General features: G+C 40.1%; 1 protein-coding gene across 1 annotated transcript in view; it reads right to left on the bottom strand.

Annotated features, from left to right (window-relative positions):
• LOC109867035 (SH3 and multiple ankyrin repeat domains protein 2) overlaps positions 1 to 12,912 on the bottom strand; it is a 171,542-nt gene that overhangs the window by 69,081 nt on the left and 89,549 nt on the right. Inside the window, exons 13-14 of the mRNA XM_031801926.1 lie at positions 12,595 to 12,702; positions 179 to 260 (exon numbers count right to left, since the gene is read on the bottom strand). Of these exons, the coding sequence (XP_031657786.1) occupies positions 179 to 260; positions 12,595 to 12,702 (190 nt within the window). The remainder of the gene's footprint in view (positions 1 to 178; positions 261 to 12,594; positions 12,703 to 12,912) is intronic.

The raw sequence follows: 12,912 nt of genomic DNA, 5'->3' as shown, positions 1-12,912 counted from the left end.
GACCCCAAACTTTTGAACGGTAGTATATGTACAAACTGTATCTAAAACGTGTCATATATCATAGCAGATCAGGTCATTTAACACACTGTATAATACTATGATTTCACCATAATTCTTTTGAACATCCCCTTGAATAGGCTTTTTTTTCTACGGAGGAATGAAAGAAACCAATCCTTACCTTGATGCATCAAAGCTGTCGTAGGACCCCACGGTGTAGTGCCTGAAAAGCTTCCTTCTCTCAGCCCTGTCTGCTCGGGCATCTAAAGACAGAACAATCAGTAAAAAAGGGGGTGACCAATTCATTAAAGGGGTGACCAATACATTAAAGGGGTGTGACCAACTCATTAAAGGGGTGACCAATACATTAAAGGGGTGACCAATTCATTAAAGGGGTGACCAATACATTAAAGGGGGTGACCAATTCATTAAAGGGGTGACCAATACATTAAAGGGGTGACCAATTCATTAAAGGGGTGACCAATTCATTAAAGGGGTGACCAATTCATTAAAGGGGTGACCAATTCATTAAAGGGGTGACCAATTCATTAAAGGGGTGACCACGACTGTACCCTAAATGGCACCCTATTCCCCATATAGTGCACTGCTTTTGACCTCGGTCCTTAGGGTGCATTTTGGGATGCATGATATCAATAAACCAATAAAAAATAACCAAAGTCCCTTTAAAAACAGCAAACATTTTGTCTGTTAAATAGCCATCCATTAACCTTTAGACAATGGCATATTAAATGCATTCATATGATGTGGAGATGTTGAAGATGTTGTTGAAGACCACAGTGAGCGTTATTCTAGTATTGTTCTGTTCTCCATGTTGATGATATGTGCTGATATCTTGACTGCGTGGGACTCAACACTTTCACTTTCCCCTCCAGCCTACTCACTGGTTGTCATAGTCACTGATTTCTTTTCTAAGCACAGCCTCTTTGATAGCAGGGTGAGTTATATGGCTTATATTACATAGCCATATAATCTATGTAGTAGGTAGATGTGTACTCATACAGGGTAGGTCTACTCTAGTCAAGGGCCCTTCTATTTCTCGGTAAACATACATCAAACACCTCAATTCCTTCTGCTTTTTCCATCAAAGTCCACAATTACATTTCATTGACTTATGAGATGTACATTATTTCTTATTAATCACCATGTTTGGTTTCGAATTTTAAGTTCAAATTTGAAGACTTGTAGGAAACTGCTAAGCTATTATGTTCTGAGAAGCTGTGGAGTGACAAAGGTGTTACGCACCTTTTCAGCATGGGTGAAAGCACCCAGCCAGACACAGTACTAATGAAACTCCCTGTCGGTGGTGTCTCTCTGGCTATGTCCCAAATTGCACCCTTTGTAGTTTATGGTGTACAACTTTTGACCAGGGCCCATACACTATTAAAATAGGAAAACTCAAAACACAATCATTGTGTAGTAAAACCATTGAAAAGTAGTACACCTAATCTGAGATCTGGTGTTTGAAGGGTGAATGTAAACCCAATGTAACTCAAGGTATTTCTAAACAGGATGGAAAAACTTTAAAACACCCAAAGTGGTTCTATGATCTGAATAATTGAGAGAGATAATTTAAGAGAGTGTTACAGCATCAAAACACATACATAATGTTTTGGCTGTGTCTCTCATTCAATCAAATGGTTTTACATTTCAAATTAATTTATAGCATAAATATTGACTGATGAGTTTGATTAAATAAAAAACACAAATACCTTATTTATACCTTATTTAGATAAGTATTCAGACCTTTTGCTTTGAGATTCGAAATTGAGCTCAGGTGCATCCTGTTTCCATTTATCATCCTTGAGATGTTTCTACAACTTGATTGGAGTCCATCTGTGGTAAATTCAATTGATTGGACATGATTTGTAAAGGGACACACCTGTCTATATAACGACCCACAGTTGACAGTGCATGTCAGAGCAAAAACCAAGGCATGAGGTTGAAGGAATTATCCGTAGAGCTCCGAGACAGAATTGTGTCGAGGAACAGATCTGGGGAAGGGTATCAAAAAATGTCTACACCATTGAAGGTCCCCAAGAAAACAGTGGCCTCCATCATTCTTAAATGGAAGAAGGTTGGAACCACCAAGACTGTTCCTAGAGCTGGCCGCCTGGCAAACTGAGCAATCAGAGAGATGGGCCTTGGTCAGGGAGGTGACCAATAACCTGATGGTCACTCTAACAGAGCTTCAGAGTTCCTCTGTGGAGATGGGAGAACCTTACAGAAAGACAACCATCTCTGCAGAACTCCACCAATCAGGCCGTTATAGTAGAGCGGCCAGACGGAAGCCACTCCTCAGTAGAAGGCACATGACAGTCCACTTGGAGTTTGCCAAAAGGCACCTAAATACTCTCAAACCCTGAGAAACAATCTTTTCTGGTCTGAAACCAAGATTGAACTCTTTAGCCTGAATGCCAACGTCTGGAGGAAATCTGGCACCATCCCTACGGTGAAGTATGGTGGTGGCAGCATCATGATGTGGGGATGCTTTTCAGCGGTAGGGACTGGGTAACTAGTAAGGATCGAAGGAAAGATGAACGGAGCAAAGTACAGTGAGATCTTCTCCAGAGCGCTCAGGACCTCAGACTGGGGCGAAGGTTCACCTTCCAACAAAACAACTACCCTAAGCAAACAGCCAAGACAATGCAGTAGTGGCTTCGGGACAAGTCTCTGAATGTCCTTTAGTGGCCCAGCAAGAGCCCAGACTTGAAACGGATCAAACATTTCTGGAGAGACCTGAAAATATCTGTGCAGCGACGCTCCCCATCCAACCTGACAGAGCTTGAGAGCATCTGCAGAGAAGAATGGGAGAAACTCCCTAAATACAGGTGAGCCAATCTTGTAGCATCATACCCAATAAGACCCAAGGCTGTAATCGCTGCCAAAGGTACTTCAACAAAGTACTGAGTAAAGCATCTGAATACTTACAGTTGAAGTCGGAAGTTTAAATGCACTTAGGTTGCAGTCATTCAAACTTGTTTTTCAACCACTCCACAAATTTCTTGTTAACAAACTATAGTTTTGGCAAGTCGGTTAGGACACCTACTTTGTGCATGACACAAGTCATTTTTCCAACAATTGTTTACAGACAGATTATTTCACTTATAATTCACTGTATCATAATTCCAGTGGGTCAGAATTTCACATACACTAAGTTGGCTGTGCCTTTAAACAGCTTGGAAAATTCCAGAAAATTATGTCATGGCTTTAGAAGCTTCTGATAGACTAATTGACATCATTTGAGTCAATTGGAGGTGTACCTGTGGATGTATTTCAAGGCCTACCTTCAAACTCAGTGTCTCTTTACTTGACATCATGGGGAATCCAAAAATAAATCAGACAAGACCTCAGAAAAAAAAATTGTAGACCTCCACAAGTCTGGTTCATCCTTGGGAGCAATTTCCAAATGCCTGAAGGTACCACGTTCCTCTGTACAAACAATAGTACGCAAGTATAAACACCATGGGACCACGCAGCCGTCATACCGCTCAGGAAGGAGATGCGTTCTGTCTCCTAGAGATGAATGTACTTTAGTGCGAAAAGTGCAAATCAATCCCAAAACAACAACAAAGGACCTTGTGAAGATGCTGGAGGAAACAGGTACAAAAGTATCTATATCCACAGTAAAACGAGTCCTATATCGACATAACCTGAAAGGCTGCTCAGCAAGGAAGAAGCCAGTGCTCCAAAGCCACCATAAAAAAGCCAGACTACGGTTTGCAACTGCACATTGGGGACAAAGATCATACTTTTTGGAGAAATGTCCTCTTGTCTGATGAAACAAAAATAGAACTGTTTGGCCATAATGACCATCGTTATGTTTGGAGGAAAAAGGGGGAGGCTTGTAAGCGAAGAACACCATCCCAACCATGAAGCATGGGGATGCAGAATCATGTTGTGGGGGTGCTGTGTTGCATTAGGGACTGGTGCACTTCACAAAATAGATGGCATCATGAGGTGGGACAATTATCTAGATATATTGAAGCAACATCTCAAGACATCAGTCAGGAAGTTAAATGCTGGTTGCTAATGGGTCTCCAAATGGACAATGACCCTAAGCATACTTCCAAAGTTGTGGCAAAATGGCTTAAGGACAAAAAAGTAAAGGTATTGGAGTGGCCATCACAAAGCCCTGACCTCAATCCTATAGAAAATGTGTGGGCAGAATGGAAAAAGCGTGTTTGAGCAAGGAGGCCTACAAACCTGACTCCGTTACACCAGCTCTGTCAGGAGGAATGGGCCAAAATTCACCCAACTTATTGTGGGAAGCTTGTGGAAGGCTACCCGAAATGTTTGACCCAAGTTAAACAATTGAAAGGCAATGCTAGCAAATACTAATTGAGTTTATGTAAACTTCTGACCCCCTGGGAATGTGATGAAAGAAATAAAAGCTGAAATAAATAATTTGCCCAACTATTATTCTGACATTTCACATTCTTAAAATAAAGTGGTGATCCTAACTGACCTAAGACAGGGAATTATTACTAAGATTAAATGTCAGGAATTTTGTTTAAATGTATTTGGCTAAGGTGTATGTAAACTTCCGCCTTCAACTGTATGTAAATGTGATATTTCAGTTTTTTTTTTTACATTTGCAAAATGTATCATTATGGGGCATTGAGTAGATTGACGAGGAAAAAAATATTTTTATCAATTTTAGAGTAAGGCTGTATTGTAACAAAATGTGGAAATGGTCAAGGGGTCTGAAGAATGTCTGAATGCACTAAGCCGAATAGCCCTAAAAATCTTGATTGTAACACAATTTATAATCTCACAATGGACCTGGCAACTGTAGCTTATAATAAGTGCCAAAGTTTACCCTAGGAAACATATTCATTTCCCAGTGTCTTCTCTAAAATGTGAATCAAAATATTGACTGAAAATCATTAGTCAATATTTATGCTATAAACAAATTTGAAATGTAAAACAATTTCATTGACTGAGAGACACAACACAGTCTGCCAAAACATTATTTATGGGTTTTGATGCTGGAACACTCTCTTGAAAACACAATTATTCAGATCAAGGAACCACTTTTTTCCATTCTGTTTAGAAATACATTCAGTTATATTGGATTTACATTCAAACACCCTCCAGACACCAGATCTCAGATTAGGTGTACTACTTTTTATGGTTTTACAACACAATGATTGTGTTTTGAGTACTTCTATTTTAACAGTGTATTGGCCCTGGTCAAAAGTAATACCAATCTGTCCCAATACCCTCTCAATCTGGTCAAAAGTAGTACCAATCTGTCCCAATACCCTCTCAATCTGGTCAAAAGTAGTACCAATCTGTCCCAATACCCTCTCCATCTGGTCAAAAGTAGTACCAATCTGTCCCAATACCCTCACAACCTGGTCAAAAGTTGTACCAATCTCCAATACCCTCACAACCTGGTCAAAAGTAGTATCAATCTGTCCCAATACCATCTCAATCTGGTCAAAGGTGGTATTAACCTATCCCAATACCCTGCCAACCATGTGTTTTGATACTATAGCAAAGTTAAGGTTTAATCGCCTTTAAGGTGGAGGCACTCGTTTAAGTTTATAGCAGTGTAGGGCTCTGGTCAGGCCCTGGCCAAACCCCCAGCATATCTCTCTCTCTCTCTCTCTCTCTCTCTCTCTCTCTCTCTGCTTGTCTCCAGTAAAAGTAGAGTGCAAACACACCTCCCTCCCCTCCCCTCCTCAACGCACAGACAGCAGAATAAAAAAAGACTACTTGACCAGTGTGCACTGTGCTGACAGTTGCTGCTGGTGAATACTAAATCACAATACCATGGGAGTACTGTAGCTAGCCTAGCATAGCCTTGCTCAGTCAGTGGCTAGCCTATCCTAGCCAAGCACAGACAGTGGCTAGCCTATCGTAGCCTAGCACAATCAGTGGCTAGCTTGGTAAATCCAAGCTTCAACCTGACTCCTACATTTGAAATGGATAGTGACACAGCTAGGCTAATACTACTATGTGTATCGAATGCAAAACTAGCACAATAGGATAGATTCAACCATTAATAAATTCAACCACTGTACTGAACTGTACTGCATGTGTTATGTCTGATCAGATGTCTGCAACCCTTGAAATACTTTCCATGAGGAAGATGTATACATACATAGTGAGGAAGGTGTATACATACATAGTGAGGAAGGTGTATACATACATAGTGAGGAAGGTGTATACATACATAGTGAGGAAGGTGTATACATACATAGTGAGGAAGGTGTATACATACATAGTGAGGTACATGAATACATAAACAGACAACAGGCTATACAGTACAGGTTATGAAAAACACAACATTATAATTTACAGTTATGGATTCTTCCACCCCCTTTATATAAGTAACACTACACTCAACCTGAAAATAAAATGTACACAATCCACTGTCCGCTTAAATAAACCCACACACACGTCCAACTAAAACACTGATAATAACAAACAGAAATCCATATGTTCCTCTGTTTTCCAGGTGAAACACGTTCTGTTAAAAACACAATACAACCCTGTTTACAACCAGACTACCAGCTAAATATGGTCCTCGCTCACTCGCTCTCACCCCTTTCCCTCCCCAACACTCACACAGTGCTGTACCTCCAAAATGAACCTTCTTCCTGGATTTGGCCGTCTCTTCCATTTGCGCCCTCTTCCTCCCCTCTAATGGAGTGCTTCCCGGAAACGCTCACACCTTCACCTCCAAGTTCCCTTCACAGTCAGAATAACCTCACCTCTCCACCTCTAGTCCTCAGGCTACAAAGCCTTTAAGAAACATCCCAAGAAAGTTTGACCAATCCCAGTATGTGAAGATACATAGGCCATAACCATCCCCGTTGAGATAAAGAGAGCAACTCTATCTGGTAATGAACAAGTCCCACGTAAGCTCTGTTCTTAGTGCACAGAGAGAGTGAGAGAGAGAAAAAATCGTACAAAAAGAGAAAAAAATCTTGCCAAGGCCCACTCCTTAGCAACCGGGCTTGTACAGTGTACAGAGAACGTTTCCATGGAAATATATCAATCAGGAATGTACATGAGTGTTGCAGTGAAGGGTTTACGATTCTGGCACAACTGCATGATGTTAGTAACCAAGTAATCTCGCTTAACCAATAACTAAAATCTCGCATAATTTGGTACTAGTTGCGTTTACGTAGTCGGTCTATGGGAGATTAGTAACCAAGCAGCTGCACAGATAGATAGCTACTACCAGACTACAGCATATATTCAGATGGTATTTCAGCAGTTATAACAACATCTGAAATATTGTGTGTGCATTAGCTGTCCCTTCAGGCAAAGGGAAACAGATGTATTGGTGAAAAAGTCGACAGCCAATTGTAGCCCACATCGACGTTGCATTGTCAAATCGTTCTTAATCCATCAATCATAACCCCTTCCCCAAACAGAGTGAATTATCATATCCTTCATAAACTGAATTTGTATAGCAACACTGCTTCCTATAATTGACAAATCCGGTCAAAATGTACTGATCAGGCCATTGTGGCACTGTCCAGTCACTCAGTACAACAAGTAGGTCTTTCAGGATTCACAAATAGATATGAGTATTACAAATATCCTGAATCAGACATTAAAAACATCTTTGCCAACACATTTTGAGGGAGGGGTAAACACCAAAGCTAACATTCACCTATATCAAGAGACCTCTCCTGTCACTGCACATTGTTCTAACACTAGCCAAGCCACAGACGAGTGTCTGGAAGCAACACACAAACACATTGGAACACACACATTGGAACACACATGTTGGAACACACACGTTGGAACACACGTTGGAACACACACATTGAAACACACGTTGGAACACACACGTTGAAACACACACATTGGAACACACACATACAAGTGTCTGGAACATCCAATGGCATATTTGTGTTCTATCAGAGAGGAGTAACAGGCGGACTGACATTATACTGTCGTCATCATGACTCATAGTGTACTGTCACACACACACAACCCTCCCGGCCAATCACAGATGGCTTGCCATCACTTCTCGAGACTGCCTGCTTGTTTAAAACATCCTGCATTCATTTCTATCTACCACCATCCTGCATATGATACAGTTCAAAGACGACCAATAACATTGTAATCTTGGCACCCAGAATCAAATCTCATGTGTTGTGCTATTATTTGTCAGAAGGTGGCTAATAACATTGTGATGGTGACAGCGATAACGTTGATTTATTTTTTTAATTGTTACTTTTTATTTTCCATAAAAGCACTCTCTGGTGTACTTGAATGCAAGGTCTGAGCAACCTCCCCTCAAAATTATAAACAGTGCATTCAGAATGTATTCATACTCTACCTGTTGACTTATTCCACATTTTATTGTGTTACAGCCTGAATTCAAAATGGATTAAATAGATATTTTTCTCACCCATCTACACACCAATAACCCATAATGATAAAGTGAAAACATGTTTTAATATTTTTGGGGACATTTGTTGAAAATGAAATGGAAATATCAGTCAATACATGTTAGAATCACCTTTGGCAGTGATGCCAATTGTGAGTCATTACAGATACGTCTCTAAGAGCTTTGCACACCTGGATAGTACAATATTTGCACTTTATAATTAAAACTATTCTTCATGGTCTGTCAAGTTGTTGTTGATTGTTGCTACACAGCCATTTTCAAGTGTTGCCATAGATCTTCAAGCTAATTTAAGTGAAAACAGTAATTAGGCCACTAAGGAACATTCAATGTCATCTTGGTAAGCAACTCTGGTGTATATTTGGCCTTGTGTTTTAGGTTAATGTCCTGCTGAAAGGTGAATTAGTCTCACATTGTCTGTTGGAACCGGGTGTCCTGTAAGATTTTACCTATTCTGAGCTCCGTTCTGTTTATTTTAATCCTAACCCCCCCCCTACTCCTTGCAGATGACAAGCATACCCATAACATGATGCAGCTACCACCATGCTTGAAAATATGAAGACTGGTATACAGTGGATTATGTGGGATTTACCCGAAATATAACACTTTCTATTCAGGTCATAAATGTAATTTCTTTGCCACATTATTTGCAGTTTTACTTTAGTGCCTTGTTGCAAACAGGATGCATGTTTTGCAATATTTTTCTTCTGTACAGGCTTCCTTCTTTTCACTCTGTCATTTAGGTTTGTATTGTGGAGTAACTACAATGTTGTTGATCCTCAGTTTTCTCCTATCACAGCCATTAAACTCTGTAACTGTTTTAAATTCACCATTGGCCTCGTGATGAAATCACTGAGCAGTTTCCTTACTCTCCGGGAACCAAATTAGGCAGGACGCCTGTATCTTTGTCATGACTGGGTGTATTGATACACCATCCAAAGTGTAATTAATAACTTCACCATGCTCAAAGGAATATTCAATGTCTGCTTTTTAATATTTTACCCATCTACCAATAGGTGCCCTTCTTTGCGAGGCATTGGAAAACCTCCCTGGTCTTTGTGGTTGAATCTGTGTTTGAAATTCACTGCTCGACTGAGGGACCTTATTGTATAGATAGTTGTATGTGTGTGGTACAGAGATGAGGGAGTTGTTCATAAATCATGTTTAACACTATTATTGTGCACAGAGTGAGTCGATGCAACTTATTATGTGAGTTGTTTAGCAAATATTTACTCCTGAATTTATTTAAGCTTGCCATAACAAAGGGGTTGATTACTTATTGACTCAACATTTCAGCTTCTAATTTTTAATTAATTTGTAAAAACGTATAAAAACACAATTCTACTTTAACATTATGCAGTATAGTGTGTAGGCGGGTGACACAACATCTCAATTAAATCTATTGCAATTCAGGCTGTAACACAACAAAATGTGGAAAAAGGGGTGTGTTTACTTTCTGAAGGCATTGTACGAGATCTTCAGTTTCTTGGCAATTTCTCGCATGGAATATAGCCTTCATTTCTCAGAACAAGAATAGACTGACGAGTTTCAGAAGAATGTGCTTTGTTTCTGGCCATTTTGAGCCTGTAATCGAACCCACAAATGCTGATGCTCCAGATACTCAACTAGTCTAAAGAAGAACAGTATTAATGCATCTTTAATCAGGACAACCGTTTTCAGCTGTGCTAACATACAGTAATTGCAAAAGGGTTTTCTAATGATCAATTAATCTTTTAAAATTATAAACTTGGATTAGCTAACACAACGTGCCATTGGAACACAGGCGTGGTGGTTGCTGATAATGGGCCTCTGTAAGCCTATGTAGATATTCCATTAAAAATCAGCCGTTTCCAGCTACAATAGTCATTTACAACATTAACAATGTCTACACTGTATTTCTGCTCAATTTGAAGTTATTTTAATGGACAGAAATGAGCTTTTCTTTCAAAAACAGGGAAATTTCTAAGTGACCCCAAACTTTAGAACGGTAGTGTATATATTGTTTTTACAACGAGTATGAGAGAAAATGTTTCTGTTTTAGAGCTCAGAGATTCTTGAAAGACAGGACAATCTCAGCTTTTTTTCTGCAAATATTTGTCTTAATTACTGATCAAATGTGTAATATATATTTTGATAGACCAAAGTATCAGCTATCACACCATGTAAAAAAAATATATATATATTTCTTCATAAAATGCAACCTATTGGATTTATGTCAACTCCGTCAGACACAATAAAAGACACTTCATTTTTTAAAATTATTGTCCAACAAGTTTGGATTATTTAATTCTAACATTAGATTATTCAAATATGTAAAACAAATCTCCAACTTGTTTTTGTTTTAAAGCACTGTTAAATGCTCCAAGGCTAATTGTGTTAGCATTTTGGCATGTTTTTCTAGATTTAGATCATAAAACAAGATTTATAAAGCAAGTATTCCCCCTTAGGTCTAGCACAGCAAATACTTCAATTGTTTAAGTATCCATGCAGAACAGTGATTCAAATATTTTGTCAGAATCTTGACAAAAAAAATATTGACTCAATCAGTGACAAAGTATATTCATTTAAAATGGGGATCCTTTGCTCTGGACAAGGGCATTTCCAGGCATAGAGTCGACATGTAAATTAATAATATTTCAAGAATTTTGAAAATTCCCAAAACAAATAATTCCCCAAATGTACATTTTAAAACTCGTGGACCCCCTTTGCGGGGGCTGCGGGGGTGTGTGCTATGCCAGTGTGTGTTAGGATTACATGGAGCATTATGAATTACACAAGCTGGCTACATACAGTATAAATGGAATGCAGGTGACCTTTCAGATAGATAATGAGGCTGATATACAATTAATGAATCACATCAATTGCTTCAATTTTGGCTTATAAGTGCGCCATAGAGTATATCTTTAAAAATAATACACCTGCCACTTGTTATTAAGTGTTTCAATTGCTGGGTTATTATAATTACATCATTACATCTGTGCAGCCAGAACATGCAAAGCGGTGTGCTTTTAACTCAAGAGATACCCTCGTCCCCTCTGGCCTGAGCAGAGCCACTGAATTCAGCTACTGAACACAGCTACTGAACACTGCTACTGAACACTGCTACTGAACACTGCTACTGACCACTGCTACTGACCACTGCTACTGAACACTGCTACTGAACACAGCTACTGAACACTGCTACTGAACACTGCTACTGAACACTGCTACTGAACACAGCTACTAAACACTGCTACTGAACACTGCTACTGAACACTGCTACTGAACACTGCTACTGAATACAGCTACTGAACACTGGCTGTACTGATGTGGAAAGCATTTATTTGGACCAAAATAACTTTAAACAGAAGGTTGCCCCCAGGAGCAAGCACAAACACACACACATACACATGGAGAAGTATACAGTACACACACACACACCACACACACACACCACACACACACACACACACACACACACACACACACACACACACACACACACACACACACACACACACACACACACACACACACACACACACACACACACTTTCCTTCTAAATACAAAGGAAGAAAGCAGTTCAGCAGCAGATATTTTGAATAAATACTACAGTACTACAGCTGATTAACCACTACAGTACTACAGCTGTCAGTCACGCCACTTTGTGCAATACAATGCAGTGTAGTCTAGTGCAGAACTGTAAAGTCTCTGGTTTCAGCCCCTCTCTCAACTTTACACATCCTAATCCACCAGGATGCCATACTAGGAGAGGTTAGTGAACCAAGGACGACACAGGTCAGGTTACACATCTTTACATGGATGTACCTTGTGGCTTAACCTTTTACCAACCGAATGTATAGAATCAATGCATACACTGTGTTGTGAAGGATGCATGTGTATGCTGGGTACTGTGTCCTTGCTGCTGAGTGTTAATTGCATTAACAGCCTGCCATGGCCAGAAGGGACTTCTCATATTCAGAGGGTTATCAGAGCATGAGAGAGCTAGGGCCGAGACCGAGCACAAGATTCTCTCACAAGAATTAGAGGAACTGTATTATCCAATGGTTGATGTTTGAATACACAGCTCTAACGTTTTATGTAAAGGCCAATTTTTACAAAGGCCAAGGAGATTTAGAAGTGATTTTGAACAGTGAGGTGATTATTGGGACTAACAACGTTTCTCTCTCTCTCTCTCTCTCTCTCTCTCAGAACTTACATGGTCTTTCCTCTTGGTTAGGGGTCTCCTCCACACACTCTGCTGGGAACCATCCCACGTTACCCCTGGCACTGCCCTCCCAGAAACCACCCTCACCTATGGAGAGCACTGAGAGGAGGGAGAGGGAGAGAGAGATAGAGAGAGAGAGGGGAGGAGGGAAGGAGAGAGAGAGTGAGAGACAGAGGGGTGAGAGAGAGACAGAGGGGGGAGAGAGAGTATGTGAGGGAGAGAGAGAGAGGGAGAGAGAGAGAGAGAGAGAGAGAGAGAGAGAGAGAGAGAGAGAGAGAGAGAGAGGGAGAGAGAGAGAGAAGAAGAAAA

Source organism: Oncorhynchus kisutch, linkage group LG22 (genome assembly GCF_002021735.2).
Source record: "Oncorhynchus kisutch isolate 150728-3 linkage group LG22, Okis_V2, whole genome shotgun sequence".
NCBI lineage: Eukaryota > Metazoa > Chordata > Actinopteri > Salmoniformes > Salmonidae > Oncorhynchus > Oncorhynchus kisutch.
Note: the sequence above shows the minus strand (reverse complement) of the source record. Positions and strands in the feature narration are given on the sequence as shown.